At 33.5% G+C, this 20436-nt stretch overlaps 3 protein-coding genes across 6 annotated transcripts; all 3 read left to right on the top strand.

Moving 5' to 3' along the window:
- The first annotated feature begins 1597 nt into the window (after positions 1-1597).
- On the top strand, positions 1598-7018 carry LOC106756384 (telomere repeat-binding protein 5). Of its 2 annotated transcripts, XM_014638792.2 has the most exons (10): positions 1598-1929; positions 2836-3036; positions 3140-3929; positions 4021-4230; positions 4346-4408; positions 4506-4585; positions 4765-5003; positions 5247-5573; positions 5811-5874; positions 6530-7018. In XM_014638792.2, exons 2-10 carry the CDS (start codon positions 2956-2958, stop codon positions 6779-6781), a joined length of 2106 nt encoding a protein of 701 aa, XP_014494278.1. In that variant the 5' UTR covers positions 1598-1929; positions 2836-2955; the 3' UTR covers positions 6782-7018. The 2 variants fall into 2 exon arrangements, with proteins under 2 accessions (XP_014494278.1, XP_014494279.1); XM_014638793.2 differs by lacking the exon at positions 4506-4585 and having other exon boundaries at positions 4346-4482.
- A 3682-nt stretch (positions 7019-10700) lies between these two features.
- LOC106755948 (scarecrow-like protein 14) lies at positions 10701-13652 on the top strand. Its single transcript, XM_014638181.2, has 2 exons — positions 10701-10877; positions 11212-13652. The coding sequence occupies exon 2, from the start codon at positions 11243-11245 to the stop codon at positions 13478-13480; it is 2238 nt and encodes a 745-aa protein (XP_014493667.1). The 5' UTR covers positions 10701-10877; positions 11212-11242; the 3' UTR covers positions 13481-13652.
- Positions 13653-15643: 1991 nt separating this feature from the next.
- Positions 15644-19373, top strand: LOC106755950 (scarecrow-like protein 14). Of its 3 annotated transcripts, none has more exons than XR_002667142.1 (3): positions 15644-18052; positions 18208-18280; positions 19118-19373. XR_002667142.1 is itself a non-coding variant. In XM_014638183.2 (2 exons), the coding sequence occupies exon 1, from the start codon at positions 15955-15957 to the stop codon at positions 18007-18009; it is 2055 nt and encodes a 684-aa protein (XP_014493669.1). In that variant the 5' UTR covers positions 15644-15954; the 3' UTR covers positions 18010-18052; positions 18208-18587. The 3 variants fall into 3 exon arrangements, 1 of the variants encoding a protein (XP_014493669.1); XR_002667141.1 differs by having other exon boundaries at positions 18208-18346; positions 19118-19371; XM_014638183.2 differs by lacking the exon at positions 19118-19373 and having other exon boundaries at positions 18208-18587.
- Positions 19374-20436: the final 1063 nt, after the last annotated feature.

The raw sequence follows: 20436 nt of genomic DNA, 5'->3' as shown, positions 1-20436 counted from the left end.
TGTAACTAATGATTCGACTGTGGCATGAACATGATGTTTAATGATGTTTAATACAAGACAAAAACAGAGGTTTTGTTTTCCAGCTTTCTTGGGGAAGGAATATGGATTCCTTTGCCTTCAATCAAATTAGTAAGAAGTGGCATAACACACGCCATCTCTTTCGTGGGCCACCTTGCATTTCCTCTCATCACGTGCCCTTACCCTTTTCCAACCCAATTCAATTCCTAAAGGACAAATCCTTTTCAGTTTTTTCCTTCTTTTTTTTTCTAACACACAATTCTTTGCTAAGGATGATGTTTACACTAACGTCCTAGAATTACTTCAACAAAGTATAATAAATACTATTGTTTTCTTTCAAATGAAAAGAATGCACCTTAAAACTTGTCAAAACCTGTGCTTAATCACAACCTAAATTTTATATATGTTATGCAGAAACATTTAACGAATGATTGGATAAGGATGATAACTAGTTGTGTTATATTGTAAGACAGCAACATGTGTTGCATTGCAAGTTTGTTTGTTTGGTTGAACTATATTTCTCGAAAGTTATCAATGCTTGGTTTGGTTTTGCATCTGTTTCTGACTTAACCATTTCTAATGTAACTCATAACACCACCTATCTTATACTTGTAAGAGAAAAAAAAACTATATTTAGCTACATTATATGCAAATATGGCTGTTTAACCTTTTTTTCTGTACCTACTTGATTTTTAATGACTCTACCATCCTACCTTGAAAGGGATCTTTGCGAGTGTGTGTTATAAAACAGAGATAAACTCAAATTTTTCCCAAACAAGTTTGTCTATTATGACAGTGACGTCACATTATCTCTAAAACATAAAAAATAAGGAAGACAAAGAAAATAGAGATGGTGACGTGGATGATATGATATGAGACACTTTTTTGGCTAGAATGAAACAAAGGACGTGGTTCGGCCACTGCCATGGTGCCACGTGTAACGATAACCCAAGTCTTTCTCTTGACACCTACACGTGTCCACATCACGATTGAATATTTTGTTACATTTTGTCACCGTAGTTTTTCTTATAGTCTGCTACAGTCAAAATCATAACTTTTAATATTATTAAATAATACATTGTATTTCCAACAGTACAAAACATTATTACACTATAACGACGTATTGACAGAGATTCCCCAAACGCCGTTCATCACGCAGAACGCCTTTGTTGAAATTGAAAATGATATAAATGATAACGAGTGTACCAAATCTCTACCCTCTACATTACATTACTTAGTTTCCTAATTTATATTCCCAGGATTATCAGAACTGAATATAATAAAAAGTTTGTTTTTTGTCCATACAAATATTATCTTTAGCACAGAAAACCGGGTAATAATATGCATGACATAAGTGTCATGCTTCTCTCACCCATACACTAAACCTCATATTATTATATATATATATATATATATATCTTTAATATTACATGCAACATATTAATACATAATTAATTAATTATTATTATTACATTGTAAAGGTCTAATTCAAATGACAGGCATAATAATGGAAATAAATAAAATAAAAAAGTTATAGAATTTTTCAATTAAGTACTTACCTTCCCAACAAAGCTTCTTACCTTTAACCTGCTATGTCCGGTGGAGTTAACTGCAATAACCGGCACACCCGGTGGGCCGGTTGGTCATATAGTGCTTTGGGGGTTTAAGCAAAGGATGGGAAACTTTATCAGAGGGTTTTGGGATTCAAAGCAACAAATTGTTTTCTTTTTCTTTTCAATTTAGTTTCTTGAGACAAAAACAATCCGAATCATGAGATAAATTGCTTCTGTGATGAAAAACTAGTGCTGTCGATTTTGCTCGTTCACTTCAAAATTTAGAATTAGCTGATCTTACATTCTTTGGAATTCCGCTTCATCCTGTTGAAATTGGGTTCTGTGAAGCAAAAAACAGGTAAGGATGTTTTGTTTCACCAAAGGTTTTTATGACAGTGATTTTGATTGTCCGAGGATGAAATTAATGGGAGGTTGTGTCGTATGGTTATCTTGAAATCTCAGAATTTTCGGTCTCGTATTCTTTACTAGAGTTGAATCTCCAGTTTTTATTTGGGATTTGGGTTTTGCTTGTTTCTTTAAGATCGGTCTTGCTTTGTTGTTTCAGATCCCTACTACGGTATCCTTTTTGAATTTTTATGACTTTTCCCGTGAACTTGTCTGAAATCTAGTTTGGTTTTGCTTCTTTGTTGATTTTAGCGTATGGTGTCTTAATAGAGCTGAATTGTTTTGTAAAGATTATATATCTTCTTCTGAATCTGTTTTCGTTGTGTGATCCTCTGTATTTCTGCCTTTATCGACAACGTGCCTGGATCTGGTGAAAGTTACTTAATTGACTTTCTCTGGGTTTGGCATATGAAAGGGAGTAATTTTTTACTCTGAAAGATTGCGTTGCAATTAATGGTATTTGCCGAATCTAGTTTTTAGTTATTGCAATTGTTCTGTTGTTATCTTTCTATGATATGTTCCCAAATCTTGGAATGGAAACACGAACTCTTTTTTTTTTTTTTTTTAATTTCTTTTAATGACTATGGTCTTAAAAGTTTATTTTATTTTTTCCTTTTTAAAGAAACGAACCTGTTTTTGAGATGCCCGACCGGATATACCCTCACACCTAAGCATTGCGTGGTTATAAGGGAAGGGTGGGACTATTTAATTCGTAGTCTTTCTCTTCGATGTTTACTTTATCATTCTAGACGAAATTCAGTAATGTAAAACCTTGTACGATACTTATTATGTACTTTTATTGGTAGTGAAACTGCAATGCATCTGATCTTTTACTTATAAGGGAAGTGTTTCCTGTCAGGCTTTCAAACTGTGGCTGGTTAAGTCGAGCAAGAAGAAAAGTGCTCATTTATCGGATAGTGGGTCTTGGGTTGCTGAATATCTGTGCTTGATCCGTCTGTTTTGGCATGGTTTCTAAGATATGGTCTTACAGAAGAGGATAGAGTACGGATTTAATGGCTACCAGGCTCCTGCCATGCCCCGAGCTTCTCGCTCAGTTAGGGTAAATATGTGCTCTGCTTCTTATGGCGGCCTGGTTAATACTTCAATTTACTTAAGATTTCATGAAACAATATTTATATTTGTTTTGTTAAAATGTTTCATAGAGGAGGGCTGTATTTCAAAGAGCGGAAGATAAGCAAAAGTGTTCATTTGACTTATTGGCCACCGTAGCTGGTAAACTATTACAAGAGAGAGAGAATGCAGCCATTTCTAGTGATACATTATCAAATAAGGATCAGTGTAGATTTGTCAAAGATTGCCATGATGCAAATAAACCATCCAAATCCGAGCTTTCTGAGGACGGAAATTGTGACAAAAAAAGTTTGAATGAATTCCCACGTCCTTCAATTGAAGACCATGCTAAGATTGCTTCTATAGTAACAAGTTCTAGTTGCTTAGAGAGGTTCGTTGCAAAAAAATTGGTGGATGGAAATAGCCATATCAAAATGGAAAATGTTACTAGCGAAGTCAAATTAGACTCTTCGGGTTATCCAAAGGAAAGTCAGTTCAAGTTAGATGGCAATACGGGTAAAGGAAAGGATGCGATGCATGAGTTGGAGAAGATACCCATTGGCAGTGGAATTGAGATGTACAGTTTTCGGGATCCGCCGGATGAAAATCCTCCTGCGTTGATCAGTTTAGGTGGCAGTGCCAAGTTGTCTGGGTATAATGATAGGATTCCCCGTAGCTTGTTGTCCAAAGGTTGTGACAATGTACCAGTAGTTAGTAGAGATGATGACGAAAACTCTTCTGGGTGTACTCACCCTATTAATACTAAAACCAAGGCTTTTAGGCCAAAGAATTGTATAGATGATAGTGGAATAAGTAAAAGACTGGCTTCTAACTTTCAGAAAGTTGCTCAAAAGCCGAAGCATGACACACTTTCTAACCGTGGTGAGTTCATGCTTATGACATGAGATTAGTTTAACCTTCATCTTTCTTTGCTTGTTCACTGTTTTTTTGATTGGAAACGTGCTAATTTTAGATGGAATTTGGAAGAAAACTTACCACAATCAGAGGAAGTGCAATAAAAGCCAAATTTCTCAGATGAATATTCCTTTCAAAAAGAGGAAGCTTTTTAATTATAAGTCTGTCTCAAATTCTAGTGGATTTACCAGAAGTGGTGGAATTTATTATTCACCGAAGAATTGTAGTAATCCGGATGCTTGTGACTCACTTCCTGGGATGCACAGAGGTTTTACACATTCCCTCTATGTGGCTTCCTACTTACAGTTTGATTTTTGCTTCACTTCTGTATTTAAGGATCTCATGGAATATTTGTTTAAATAAGTTTCAAATCTTTGATGCAGACCCTGGAATTCCATCCTTGGAAGCATGTCAACACCAGATGTTATGTCGAATAGGTTCTCATGGTATGAGAAGATTGAGGGAGCAGTTGTTTATGTATTCTTTGACTTGTTCAGTATCTTCAAAGCGGTTCTTACATGTAAACTTCTTTCTTTTAACCAGTGAAGCTTAGGATCAAGTCATTTAGAGTGCCAGAGCTTTTTATAGAGGTTCCAGAAACTGCAACAATTGGGTCCTTGAAGGTGTAATAATTTATGTATTTGGCGATCTACATACCATTCTCGCATTTCTAGATGTTCGCGAGGAATGGCATCTGTGTAATTTATAAGTTGCATTTACATTTTAGGAATCCATTCCAGTTGCATGTTTCTTCCATCACAAGCTCAGTTTGCTGTATTTCTTATAGCATTTTGGTCTGCAGAGGACAGTAATGGATGCAGTGACTGCTGTACTCGGAGGTGAATTGCATATTGGTGTTTTTCTCCAGGGAAAGAAAGTTAGGGATGATAGTAAAACACTACTTCAAACTGGAATTTCTCATCATAACCAGTTTGATGCTTTGGGTTTTACCCTGGAGCCTAATTCTTCACAAAGCCTACCGATTGTATGTGCTGCACATTCTCCCTGTCCCGGTGCTGACGTAACTCCGCCTGTATTAAGGTAGTATATAACGTTCATATGAAGTTGTATGGTAGGAAATGGGATTGTCCATTAGTGTTCCTAAGTATTTGTGCTCGAACACACTTCACTCCAGTGGACATTGTATTTTCTCTTAGAAATGAGGTGTTTATATACTTGATTCAATTATTCTAGTACCATTGGCATGTTTTTGTATGAACTTTTATTCATACTGTCATCGTATAAATATTATTTAGTTTTATGTTTCTAAAAATTATTGTTCAGGTGTCCTTCTAGTCCAGCTGTAATTCATCAGAGCATTCAAGGCAATTCTGACACGTTACCTGAGCATCAAGTAACAAGTTTTGGTAGCCAATTTGAAAGTGATAATGATTCGGCACCTTATCCTGCTAACACTTCTGTTGACAAAGGTATGGAAGATTCCAAAGAATTGGTTACTGTTCTTGAAAAGGGTAGGGAGGAACTAGCTATGGTATCTGTACCCCAGAAGCCAAGGCGATCAGAAATGGTACAGCGCCGAATCCGTAGGCCTTTCTCTGTAGATGAAGTAGAAGCACTGGTTCAAGCAGTTGAAAAACTAGGAACCGGAAGGTAAGATATACATGAGACTTTGTCTTGACAATAATATTTTCTTTTCCATAAGCTGGCCAGACAATAATATTTAGTGGGTCGTGTTTGTTCTAGTACTCCATCCTGTTGCTAGTGTGAGGGCGTGCGGATAATAGTCGTCTGTATTTTCAGTGACTGGATTCTGGGAGAAATTTCCTCTTACAATCCCTATTTGTTGTGTTTTTTTTTTTTTTTTTTCTTGTGAAAAAATATAATCAGGTGGCGTGATGTTAAGCTTTGTGCTTTCGATAATGCTAAGCATCGGACATATGTGGATTTGAAGGTAAAAACATTTGATCCCTTTTTGCTTGGAAACTGCAGTACTGTATATGCTATGTAAATGACTCTTAAAACATGTTTAACCAGACATTACCTGCTTGTGTAGTGCTCTTTCCCGTTAGCATCTCTTATCTTTTAAATAGATTTTTGATGTATAAAAGCTTGAGGCTTTTAAATGTTTTGGGCCCTATAATTTCTACACATTCAGGTTTTGATTCTTAATTAATCCCCATAGTTTATTATTTGATGTCTAATCATAGATCCTTGGAAGTTTCATTCGTTTGGACTTTATTTCATATACAAGTTGTTATATTCTTAGGTATTAGTCTTTATTTCCACTAAAAAACTAATCCCGTATAGTTTCCATGTATTTTAGGTAGCAAGACCCACAAAACTAAAAATATGGCTACTGATATTCAGAAAGGTTAATCATAAAAATCAAAACCTAATGAGATACAAACTATAGTGTCCAATATCCTAATCTAACGTCATTCCTCATGTTTCTGCTTAAAAAAAAAAAAAAAAAAAAACTACTGCAAGATATTGATAGAGTCTAAGAAAGATGAAGAAGACCATTTTGATAATGATGGACTTTTGGTTTCCTTACTGAGCAGGCATGGCAGAAAAATATTTTACACGTGATTTTGGGGTTGTTGCAGGATAAATGGAAAACACTAGTGCACACGGCAAGAATATCCCCTCAGCAAAGAAGGGGTGAACCTGTTCCCCAAGAACTTTTGGACAGGGTTCTAGTGGCCCACGCATATTGGTCCCATCAGCAGAATAAGCAGCAGCAGAAGCAGCAGCAGCAAACTGAAACCGTCTTCTCCTTCAATCGTAAGGGGCAAGGGTTGTCATCAGCCAGTGGCCATGTGGATGACAGTGTTTTGGTTTCTGACTTTTGTTGTTAGTGTCCTTTTCCTTTTGCTTTCAATAAATATTTATGAAGTCTACCTGTTAATGAACCATGTAAAAAGTGATGATGACTAGGTACAAAAAAGAACAGATCTCGGGTTCTTGTAAAATTATCTCTGCTCCTCATTTGGATCTTTCCCTGCGTGGACACTGCTTCTTGTAAATGCTTTATGTAATAAAGTGCTCCCTAACAATTCTTTTCACTGTAAATATTTAATTGCTTTTGTACAAAATCCTTATGCTTTTACTTCTTCATACATGAAACTCACTTTTGCATTTTACCTATCTAATTTCTCAGGATATACTTGTGAAAAGATAATTAGAGTTGCACGTGAATTTGTTTTGAAAAAAAAAATACATGTTAATCTGAAATTTCGATTACAATCTGTGGGTAGTTAATGTAGGTTTTTTTTTTTTTCATCCAGAAAGAATTAATTCAATTTTTTTAAGGATAATCTCAAATGTAAAAAAGAGGGTGATATATTTCTATTTTACTTTTTTTTTTTAATAATGAAATAGTATACGATATTGATTTCTTTTTTATGAGTATTTATAAATAAATATACTTAGTTACATGAAGTTGGTGTCAAGTTCATTTTCTTGAAGATCGTACCAGTTTTGTTTGTCAAAATAACATGAAGAGTTAGAAACTAATTTTCATTGTCGAATTTTATATGTGTTTGATTTATTTATTAAGTAATATAATTACTAATTAAAAATCATCTCAAATCAATTCCTATAAATTTAATGTAGAAAGAAAATAAAACACAACAACGAAAAAAAAAATAGAGTAAAAAATAGCACGGGCCAAAAGAAAAATCGCCACTCTCTCAATTTATTGCACACATTTTTTAAACCATTCAAATCAACCAAACATAATTTGATATTTTTGAAGAGAAAATATGTATTTGAAACAAAAAAATAAACAGAGTTGAAAGATACGATCTCCTCTTATTTCATTCCAACAAACGACAAGGAAAAATATTTTCTTTATTTGGTTTAATTTTATAAATAAGAAAGTTAAAAAATATAATTAAATGAAGGTGGTACTTTATAAAAAAAAAAAAATCATTTCCTTTTAAAGAAAGACCATCAGAAAACAATATCCACACACATTTTATCCATCAACTCATAGCTAAAGCACTATGAAACAACTACTTTTATTCCTTTATAAGTGAATACAGCCATCATTTCTCAATCTTTGACCACAAACAGTTAAACAAATCAATTCAAAATGTGGTTCATAAAATTCCACAATATTTCTATTTTTTTATCTATGGAATATTACCTTTTCATAGTATCCCATTCCTAATGTGAATATTCTGTCACAATTCAAAAAGTAAAAGAAAGGATGGGCTTGTAAGGCCCATTTCAGTGTACACTGTAGCAAAATTTTAAGGATGATACTTTAATATTCATATAATATTTTTACTGAGGTTGATGATCATGTCATAACAAAACAAAAGAATATTAAGCCTGTGTTCTTCTCTAAATATAGATTTGGGAGATTGAGTGATGGATCTAAGTAAACTAGATGATAATATTTGTGTTATTTTTTTTAAAGAATTTTAGAAGTAAAAGCGAAGATTTATAAAATTTGTGAATAATTTGATTGATGTAGCATATAAAAATGTATTTTAATAAATAAAAAAGAAGATTAGAAAATTATCTCTATAAGTAAAAATAATATAAAATTAAATTTGGATTAGTTTAAATTATTTTTTTTAAGAAAATGTTGATGAATAGTTTGTATAAATATAAAAAAAAAATTGACATTTACAAAGGGTTGAAATTAATTATGAAGAAAAAAAAAGACAGATGAACAAACTAGCTCATTTTCACTCTTCTATCGTAATTAATTTAAACAACTGAATAAGTAAATGGATGATGATATTTAGACAACATTTTTTTAACAACATTTGAACATTGATTATGTGTCAATCTGTAATTGGTCAAAAATTACTCCACAATCAATAATAATAATCATAAACATTATTGTGGAGTAATTTTTTACCAATTACAGATTGACACATAATCAATGTTCAAATGTTGTTAAAAAAATGTTGTCTAAATATCATTATCCTAAGTAAATATATATGAATATATTCTCACTTGATAAATGGTCTTAAATACAAGTTTTGAATAATCTCCAGTACAAAAAAATTAATTTTCTTTCTTACTATTATATTAACAAAGAGGATAAGCATTAGTATTCTATAGAATGAAATTGAAAGTATTTGGGTAATAAAAGTTGAAATTTTCTACTCAAATTTAAAAACACAATAAGGTATATGCTGTTCCTGACATATCAAACGACAGAATCAATTACAAAACCTCGTACTGTTTATTTCATCTCTTGTACTGTATTCCACCGACACATCCAAAGGCTAAGAAGTGTAGGGGCTAGAAAGTAATATTTACAACAGGATAATGATATTTAAACAACATTTTTTTTTTAACATTTAAACATTGATTACGTGTTTATGATTGGTCAAATATTACTACTCCATAGTCAATAATAATAATCATAAACATAATTGAGGAGTAATTTTTTATCAATCACAGATTAACACGTAATTAATGTTGGAATGTTGTCAAAAAAATTGTTGTTTAAATATCATTGTCCTTTACAAGAAGTTATCAACTTATTTCTACTTTTAGTATACATTTAATGTGAATTTCAACTAAAAGAAAATTATCTTATTGCATATTTCTGTTTAAGATATGGTTTATGTTCACTTTCAGTATGTTTTACTATAAATGGATGAAAAGAAAGACACTGCTGTTGGTGCGATCTCAAAGTCAGCACTTTTATTGTATTTATTGGAAGGAAAAAAGTTCTTTCCACGTCATGTGACTATTATTTAATAAATTTTTTTAGAGATAAAATGAATTAATTTAAATATTTAAAAACCAAAAAGATTGAGAGAAGTAATTTAAAATGGGTGTATAAAAAATTATTGTATCAGAATATGCTTTCTCCTATAAAGCATCTTAGAAAGTTTTAAGTGAGGCATCTTAGAAAAATGTAATTAATATAACGTAAATGATTGGATTTGAGATTTTTTTTATAATGAGAAAAAATAAAACATTTTAAATTTATTAATTTTATTTAAATTTCATTAATAATTAATATAATTATATATATATATATATATATATATATATATATATATATACTTTTAAAATTTTGAATTGAAAATGACATGTTGAATTTTTATATTATCCATGTAACGTATTGAATGAAAATTAATGTCATGTTTAATAATGAAGAGGATCATATTTTTTTGGTTTTACTAGTAATTACTTTAAAATGGTTGGAAATTGGAATATAGGTCAAAATAGGTTAAATAGTAATAATAATAATAATAATAATTTATTAGTGAGCAATGGTTACATACATGCATCTCTCGTTAGGTAGAAACCTTTTTGAAAGTTGAATTTTCTTGGTCCTTTCTCTTCTTTAGATTCTAATTCGCCAACCTTGCTTCAACTGTGTAAGAAAACCACGAATTTTGATTAATCAGTAAGTCATATAGTTTTCAAACGTTGGAACCATTACATATTATTTATTTTCTTTTATGAAATTTAATATTTATAATATTAAAGTTCTCAAAATTTCATTTCTCATAAAAAAGAAGAAGAAAAAGAGTACGGAAGCTACATAATAAAAATGAGGTGAAGTGACACCAGTTGACTTTAGAAATATATATATTTTTTTTTATTTTGATAAAGATTGTAATTATCTTCTACGAATAAGTGCATTACTAATTAACGACGAATGCTAAGTGAAGTTAGTGCACTTTAGACATATTTTACAACAATAATCACTTGAAGACAATGTTAAAAATAAGTTAAGACCAGATTTAAGATGGTATACAGCACTCACCTTAGCCACCAAACATTTTCATTTGTATTTATCACAAAAAAGTTTCATAGGCCAATCTCTAACATTTGCCACACAAGAAGTTTTGTTATGTTTTGTTTTGTTTTGGGTTTCAACATTGTATGATCTGTCTCAGTTTGACCTCATGATTCATGTCTTCTTCACCAAGGCCTCTAACAAAAGAAAATCTCAATTCTCCATCACAGGTTCCTTCTCCCTTTCTTCTAATATTCTATTTATTTCTTTTCTTTTTTGCCTGCTTCATTATTGATCAATCAGTCATCTTACTTTATTTCTTGCTTCCATGCACATAAATTGCCTCAAAATCTTACTATCCTAGGGTTACCATTACCAATGTTCCCTCAAGATTCTTCTTTTAACACATATATAAATCCCTGCTTTTAGCTTTTTGCATACATGTGTTACTACCTGTCTCTTCCACTTTCATGTCTTGTTAAAAAGCCATGCTAATTGTATGGTTCTGGATTCATGGGGGGAAACAAACTGATTTTTTTTTTTTCTCACTTTTTCAATTTGCAGTATTGGTTTTGAATTGAAAATTTTCACCTCGATGGATCCACGTTTCGAGTTCAATTTCATCAACGGTTTTAAACCTAACCAAGTGCCCGACACGGTGGTTGTAGAGGATCAGTTCCTTGTCCCTGTTAATGGGATGATGAGACCCTTTGAGTTTGGATTCAGGGATAACTCGTTAGTTCTTCCACCTGATCCAAACGTTGCACAGAACCATGTTTCATTTGCCACCGACGAGGAGTCTCCACTGGACGAGATTGATTTTTCTGCTACTGTCTTACGCTACATAAACCAAATGCTTATGGAAGAGGACTTGGAGGCGAAGTCGTGTATGTTTCATGATTCCTTGGCTCTCCAAGCTGCTGAGAAATCATTCTATGAGGCCATTGGTGAGACACACCCTTCTTCAATAAAAACCTATCACAACGTGGACAGCCCTGAGGACAGTGGTTTCAGTGATTATGGCAGCAGTGGTACAGCCACTAGCAATGGTAACTCGATTGAGTCCCATTGGGGTAACTTTGATCTTACTGACTATAAGCCTTCCATACTGCAAACCACTTTTCCCACTGACTTTGTTTTCCAGGCCAGTTCGATCCAATCTTCTATGAACACCACAAACAACTTCAGTGTTACCGATAGTGGATTCTTGCATAGTTCCACTGCGGCTGGATGTTTGGATCCAACCTTGTTTAGCAAGAGTGAATCTGTTCTGCAATTTGAGAGGGGTGTGGAGGAAGCCAATAAGTTCCTACCTAAAGTGAATCCTTTGGTTGTTGACTTGGAGAACCCCTCTTTGAGGAAGGTTCCACCTATCCAAGAGGAAATTAAGGCAGAGAGAGATGAAATTTTTGCTGAGTTCAGAGGAAGGAAGAATCACGGGCGGGAAGATGAAGAATCAGATTCGCAAGATGGGAGAAGCAACAAGCAGTCTGCTGTGTACATTGATGACAGTGAGATATCAGAATTGCTTGATAAGGTTCTGCTTGGCAATGGATGCAGAAAGGAGCCAGCTCCTTTGTGTATTTGTTTCGCAGACCTTCCTAATGGAGCATCCTCGAGTTCACAGAAAAAATTAGAAGAAACAAACAAGTCTGGTGGTGGGAAGAGCCGTGTTAAGAAGCAAGGCAACACAAAAGGAGTTGTGGATCTGAGGACATTGTTGATTCTATGTGCACAAGCTGTTTCTTCTGATGATCGTGTGTCTGCTAATGAATTGCTGAAGCAGATAAGGCAACATACTTCTCCGCTGGGTGAGGGGACTCAGAGGCTGGCCCATTGCTTTGCAAATGCTCTTGAAGCACGCTTGGCTGGGACAGGCACTCAGATTTATACTGCTTTATCATACAAAAGAACCTCTGCAGCAGACATGGTGAAAGCTTACCAAATGTATATTTCGGCTTGTCCATTCAAGAAGCTATCAATCATTTTTGCAAACCATACAATTTTGCAGCTAGCCATGGAAGTTGAATCTCTTCACATTATAGACTTTGGCATCCGTTATGGCTTCCAGTGGCCAGCTCTTATTTATCGTCTATCAAAACGAGTTGGTGGGCCTCCCAAGCTGCGGATAACAGGGATAGAACTCCCACAACCTGGTTTCAGGCCAGCAGAGAGAGTCCAGCAGACGGGACTTCGCCTTGCAAGATACTGTGATCGCTTTAAAGTTCCATTCGAGTTCAATGCCATTGCACAGAAATGGGAAACCATCAGAGTTGAGGACTTGAAGATAAAGGAAAATGAACTTCTTGCAGTGAATTCTATGTTTAGATTTCAGAATCTACTTGATGAGACAGTTGTGTTAAATAGTCCCCGGGATGCTGTTTTAAGTTTAATAAGGAAGGCAAATCCCACTATCTTTATACACGGTACTGTCAATGGGAGCTACAATGCTCCATTCTTTGTAACACGGTTCCGGGAGGCCCTTTTCCACTATTCTACTTTGTTTGATGTGCTTGATACTAATGTGAGTCGTGAAGATCCAATGAGGTTGATGTTTGAGAAAGAGTTCTTTGGTCGGAGGGTAATGAATGCTTTAGCTTGTGAGGGTTGTGAGAGGGTTGAGAGGCCCGAGACATACAAGCAATGGCAGGTTAGGAACACGAGAGCTGGATTTAGGCAACTGCCCTTGGATAAACATCTCATCAACAAATTAAGATCCAAGTTGAAAGATATTTACCACAGTGATTTCATGCTTCTTGAAGATGCCAACTTTATGCTGCAAGGTTGGAAGGGCAGAGTAGTTTATGCTTCATCTTGTTGGGTGCCTGCATAGGCCTTGACAGTGATCTTCTCAGGGTAGTTTATTAGGAGCAATGTTTCATGTGTTTGTAGGGTAGACATGGACTTCCAGAAGTTTATTTATATGGCTTAAACTTCTCTTATTCTAGAAGCTTATCCCTGCTAATGGAATGACACAAGTTCTCAGAATAGTTTTAATTGATCAAGTCACGAGAGCATGACACATTCAAATGTTGAACTCTTCCTTGTTGAGTTCTTGTGATAGGTAAGTCTAAGCTGCAGAATCCTGAGATAGCTAGAGATTGTACAAGTTGATATGCTGCCAAAAACATCCTTCACTCCACTCGAATTTGAATTCTCAGTTAGATTTTTGTGTATTGTCCTTGTATTTTTCAAATACACTTATTAACACTAATTTTGATGTTTTAAAATATATTAAAAAAATTTCACGTCAATGTACTTTTTTTTTTTAAAGAAAAGAAACTTATAAAAGAATCTGGACTCTCCTTCACTCTTTTCTTATCCTTCAATGTACTATTAAAGTGTAGCCTATTGAGAAGGTATAACTTGTATGCATATTCTCTTTCTCACGCAACCATGTATTTTCTTTTATGGATGCTGATTTTTAACAATTTTTTTATAACAGGATATATGTCATTATTTTATTGATCTATTTGAATATATGTTTAAAAGAATAATTGAAACGGATTAATCACAATTTATCATGTAGATTAATCACAATTTATCATGTATGCATTGTATAAAAGTTGTTAAAAAAGTGTTGTAATATTCTATTCCTTTTAATTAGTCATTTAAATAAAGGTTTCTGAATTTCTTAATGAATGTATAAGTTTTATTTCTCCCTTGATTGCAATGTTGAAAATCATTTTTTAAACTTTTCTCTTAATTAAATTGATTTCTTAATTACTTTTTTAAAAAAGAAATTAGTGGTATTTTATTTTAATTCAAGCAGTTGTGTGATGTAGCGAAATTCTTAAATAAACTACGCCATATATTATCATGATGGATTTTCACAAAAATGTATTTAAATACTATCATAGTCTAATATTATTTATTAAGCATTTAATAGTTATTTAATTTTTAAAATTAAGTAAAAATGTTTGAAAAACTTAAAATGAACTTTATTCGCTTTAATGTCGACAGTATCTAATAAATGATAACATTTTATTATTATTATTATTATTATTAATTATTATTATTATTATTTTAACTATTTTCAGTAGTTTATAACATCTCAAACATTTGAATGCTCTACCTATTCAACGAAAAGAACAAACTCTTATGAAAAGTCTCAAAACAAGAGACTCGTGAACCGTTGTCGGTCAAATATCGCCTTTTTTTTTTATATCTTCAAATACATTTATTTGTTGAAGATTTGAATTATAATATAATTTCTATATTTTAAAATTTATTGATTATTCATTTATTTTGGGAAATATGCGTGCTAAAGTACCAGTTTAATTTAACTTAATTTTTAGTTAGTAAAATTGTTTTTCCAATCCCATTTTAAAAATTGAAATAACTATCTTTTTCAATTAGCCGAAAAAAAATAACACATTTTTTAAATAATTACAATTGGTTATAACAAGTTTGTTAAATTTATATAATGATTTTAAAAAATATTTTTATCATAATTTCTTGTTAGTTATGACTTTTAGTTTAATAGTTTTAGTTACATTGAAACTAAAAAGTTTAAACCTCTTTTTGGTCCCTAAGTTATAAGCAGATGTTCAGTTTAGTCCTCATGTTTAAAAATTTAAATTTTTGGTCCCTAAATTATAAAAAAATGTATTAAATGAGTTTTTAAAATACTGTTTTTGGTTGTTTCTTAACAACTGACTCATTTGATATATTTTTTATAACTTAAAAATTAAATATTTACATTTTTAAAAGCGGAAACTAAACTGAACATTCACTCATAATTTACTAACAAAAAGAGGTTTAAACCAAACTAAAAAAAATCTAGATCAGACGTTCAGAAATATAGGTTTTTTTTATATGGAAAAGAATTAATTTTTCTTACATTTTGAAGCAGAATAATTTAAAAAAAATAAAATCATATACTGTTTGAGAATGAAGACAAAAAGTACTTTCTAAATAGTTTCATTCCTTAAACGATAGATATTTTAAATAAATAAATAAATATCGGAAGAAGAACAATAATAGATGAAATGATTCGGGAACATGTCTCTTGCTAAAAAAAAGTGTAATGGAGTTGGGAAAGTGGATTAAAGCATCTTGCATACCTAAATCAAGAAGCAGCAGTTTTTGTGCAGTTTTGAGATTGTAGAGACATATACTTATGATGTTCTTCTGTTCTTTCATTACAAAAGCACTTTCCTTTCAGCTCCGAACATTGGCGGCGGCATCCCTAAACTAAGGTTTTCGTCATAATAGTCAAAAGGGTTCCTTTGCCTCTGTTTTTCTTCTTCCATTTTCGATCAATTTTCTTTCTCAACACGAAAGCATAACTCTTTCACTCTTACCATGGAGCACCCAAACTTCTTCTTCGGTGAAGAAGAGGATGGCATGGCCCATCTCACAGACCCGCTTGTTTTTCCGACTTTGGATCCTTCTTCCAGAGACCCTTCGCTGGAAGACGACTTCTCAGAAACTGCAAAGTTCATCAGCCAGATCCTCATGGAAGAGAACGTCGAACACAAGCCATTCTACGACTCACTCACCTTGCAAGTTACCGAGAAATCTTTCTACGACGCTCTCGCCGGTAACCTACCTCCTTCCCCCAATCAACACCCCCTTGCTTTCAGTCCTGAAGCTGAAACCACCACTACCACCACCACCGCCAGCACCAGCATCAGCAGCAACAGCAGTAACAACAATTTTTCAGATGAAAATTCCAGTGAGTTGAAGCTTCCTTCTCCAGATTCTGTTTTTAAGTTTAACTCCCGCGCCCTTTCTCAACCGTCTCCGTCAATTACCGCCAACCATGGACTCCAAGATTTGGATTTTTCTATTGCCAAACTCTTATCACAGAATATTTTCAATGATGTTGACTCCGTTTCCCAGTTTAGGCGGGGCCTGGAGGAAGCTAGCAAGTTTCTTCCTCCGGGACCTAACCTTGTGACTGGTCTAGGTTCAAACGGAGAACAAGCGTTCAATAAGTTTGGAGATACTTCGTATGGGTTGAGTGGGAAAAATCACAAGAGGGACGAGAGATACGCTGTAGAGGAGGAAGAAGAAGAAGAAGGGAGAAGTAACAAGCAGACAGCACTTTCCCATGTCGATGAGAGTGACTTGTCTGATGCTTTCGATCGGGTGTTGCTTCATGAGGGAAACATGTGTAGCGAAATCAATTCTTTGCCAGGTGGAGCAGTGAAGGTTGATGAAGCAGATGGAGGGAAGAGTCGTTCAAGGAAAAAAGGGGGGAACAAGGAAACAGTTGATTTGAGGAATCTTTTGCTGATGTGCTCACAATCTGTGTATGCCAATGACAACAGGACGGCCAATGAATTGCTAAAGCAGATTAGGCAACACTCTTCTCCCTTTGGAGATGCATCACAGAGGTTGGCTCATTACTTTGCCAACGGCCTTGAGGCACGCTTGGTTGGGGATGGTACAGTTGCACAGGGCATGTATTCTTTTCTGACCTCTAAGAGGAGCTCTGCTGCTGAGTTTCTCAAGGCTTACCAGGTTTTCCTTTCCGCTTCCCCTTTCAAGAAGTTTACATATTTCTTTGCGAATAAAATGATTATGAAAGCAGCTGCAAAGGCAGAAACCATCCATATTATTGATTTTGGCATCCTATATGGTTTCCACTGGCCAATTCTTATTAAGTTTTTATCAGATAGAGAGGGTGGTCCTCCCAAGCTGAGGATCACAGGGATAGAGTTTCCCCAACCAGGCTTTCGTCCCTCTGAAAGGATTGAGGAGACGGGTCACCGTCTTGCTAACTATTGTAAGCGTTACAAGGTTCCCTTTGAATACCATGCCGTAGCATCAAGGAACTGGGAAACTATTCAGGTGGAAGCCCTTAAAATTGAGAGCAATGAGTTTGTTGCTGTCAATTGTCATATGAGGTTTGAGAATTTACTGGATGAGTCTATTGAAGTGGACAGTCCTAGAAATGCAGTCTTGCATTTGATCAGGAAGATAAATCCAAATATTTTTACTCAGTCCATCACTAATGGATCATATAATGCTCCCTTCTTTGCCACAAGGTTTAGGGAGGCTTTGTTTCATTATTCTGCTATTTATGATATGTGTGACACTGTCATGCCTCGAGAAAACGAATGGAGGTTGATGATTGAGAGAGAGCTTTTGGGCCGGGAGGCTATGAATGTTATAGCATGCGAAGGTTCTGAGAGAATTGAAAGGCCCGAGACATACAAACAGTGGCAGGCTAGGAATACAAGGGCTGGCTTCAAGCAGCTCCCACTGAATCCGGAATTGATGACCAAGTTTAGGACCAAGTTAAAGGAATGGTACCACAGAGATTTTGTCTTTGATGAAGATAACAATTGGATGCTTCAAGGTTGGAAGGGCCGCATTTTGTATGCTTCTACTTGTTGGGTGCCGGCATAATGAATGTTACTGAAGTGGGTTCAGAACTCATACTAGACTAAAGGTGTGAATCAGTCACTGGCTTTTACTCTCCATTTCTTGTTTTCCCTGTCAAAGATTCCAGTTATACTCTGCTAACATTTGCTTGTTGCTTTAGCTTTGAGATATTTCAGGTTGTTGTGATGGTGAAGCTTATTTTTGCTTGTTACACTGTTTCAGGTTCTGGTACCTACTTGCTTCACCTTCAGGTGCTGTGATGAAGATTGTACCAAAATTTGCACCGTGTTACTTGGTAAAATTATGGCTTGACTTTGCTTGTAGGATAGAGACTTGTGAAAATCATGCAATTTCTATGATGGTAAGGAGGTGTACTAGAGTAGGAGAATCCTTGTAAAATGCTTGCTAGAGTACTTGTGATCAAAATATCGAGTTATTTTCTTTCTAACCAACATGCATTAGCCATTTCACATCCTTCTATTTAAATCTGTAACATGTTGTCTCTTGAACCAAAATTAGCTACTGAATTGACATGATGTAACAGATGAGAATGTTCAGTTTGTTTTTCCGGTGATGCTTGCAATTTTGTTTTGTTGTAGTAACTTGTGGGAAAGTCATAATTTCCAGCGATAGCTTCTCTAAAATTGTCGAGTAATTTGTTCCACTGATCAAAGAACTTCAAATTTTTGATTTGTTGGTACTACTTAAATATAAACTACAATATTCAGATAAGAATGCTGACAAATGCCAGCTTCTCCTAGCTTTCTTTCCCTGCCTTAATTGCGCCACTAAAAACTAAGTTTGAACTTTTAACAGTGCTTTGCGAGATATTACTTGATAAGATCTTATAAACTGCATGCTCTTTGATTGCATTGTTTTTAAAAAAAAAAATCAATTAACATTGACTCTTGATGCTTCTATCTATGACATTTTCTTATTTACCTGCTATTGAATACCTGTGATTTGCTTTCATGCTGCCAAATAATCTGTTGGCTGATGCTCCAATTGTGAAATATGTTATTCATGATATGAATTGATTAGTTTCGATGATCTAAGACTGTGAAACTTGATTTAGAAAATAATAATAGTATGAAGTTTCATGAATATTGTTTAACCTGACATAATCTTTCAGTACCTCAAGAACTTGAAGTTGAAGATCGAAAGGTGGTTTGGTATCATCATTGATTAATAAAACAAGCAAAGTTACTGTACTAGAAAACTATTTTATCTATTATAGTTCATTCTATTTGACTTTTGAACAAACAAACACTTAAGTATGGTTGCTGCAAGTTTACTTTGTCTGAGGCAATCACTATCAGCAGAGGTATCTTAACTACAATCTTGATGAAAGTGTAATTTTCATATTATAAATGCTTTATCTGCATACATGTTTCAATATTGAACTGTGAAACTTTATTTGCATGACTTTATGTTGATGAAAATAATCTTGGAAGCAAATACTATAACATCAATAAATTATTATTCAAGGTCAACGATATTTACTGCACTCTATTTACAACAAAATTTATATATACTTTTGTATATTTTCAAACGTACATTAGGCATGTTACTAATTTATAACATTTTAAACAAAGTTGAAAATACAATGCAAAACAAGGCTTCAACTTAATTCAGTCAGTAAAAATATGAAAGAATTTTTTATGCTATTAATTAATCATAATATTACCTCCGAACTTTTAATTGTTTTAGAAACAAACTAGTACTATTTCTTAAATTGGGTAAATAAATTTTGAAGATTTTTTTAGGTTGGGTGTAAAGATATATGGAAAAATCGAGATAACTTAAACAATAATATACATCTCTGGAAAAATATTATATACTAATGAATTTGAACAAAGAAATTAAATAGTTTTAGATAGTATTTATAGAGAATAAATTTTTCGATAAAAAAAATTAAGATTGGTAAAGGTTGATAAACTCAAACTCTAATTTTATTCTGCTTAAGGTTTCCATATTCGTTCTACTTTTCTTTAATTTAATTTTTACTTTTTCTTACGATGATTCTCTTTTCTTTATAATTAAATATTTGTTTTTACGATGTTTATATTATAAAATGTATTCATAATAGATGTTAACTTGTGATAAAGTACATGTGTAAACATGAGCATATTAAAAAAAAACATTAAATTTTAAAAACAAAATAATAAAAGGCATCACAGAAAAATAAAACAAAAATCAAAATAATAACATTTTCTTTGTAGATTTTTATTAAACCACATTCTTTAAAAATTGTTGTTATTTTTTTTTACGGTAACACGATATCACTTCGAAGGAAATTTATTTTATTGATAACATTTACCAAAATTGAATTGGTATAATGCATAAAAAACAAACTTTGATGATTATATATATATATATATATGTGTGTGTGTGTGTGTGTGTGTGTGTGTGTGTGTGTGTGTGTGTGTGTGTGTGTGTGTGTGTGTGTGT

Source organism: Vigna radiata, chromosome 2 (genome assembly GCF_000741045.1).
Source record: "Vigna radiata var. radiata cultivar VC1973A chromosome 2, Vradiata_ver6, whole genome shotgun sequence".
NCBI lineage: Eukaryota > Viridiplantae > Streptophyta > Magnoliopsida > Fabales > Fabaceae > Vigna > Vigna radiata.
The sequence above is the reverse complement of the archived record's forward strand: the minus strand, read 5'-3'. Positions and strand labels throughout refer to the sequence as shown.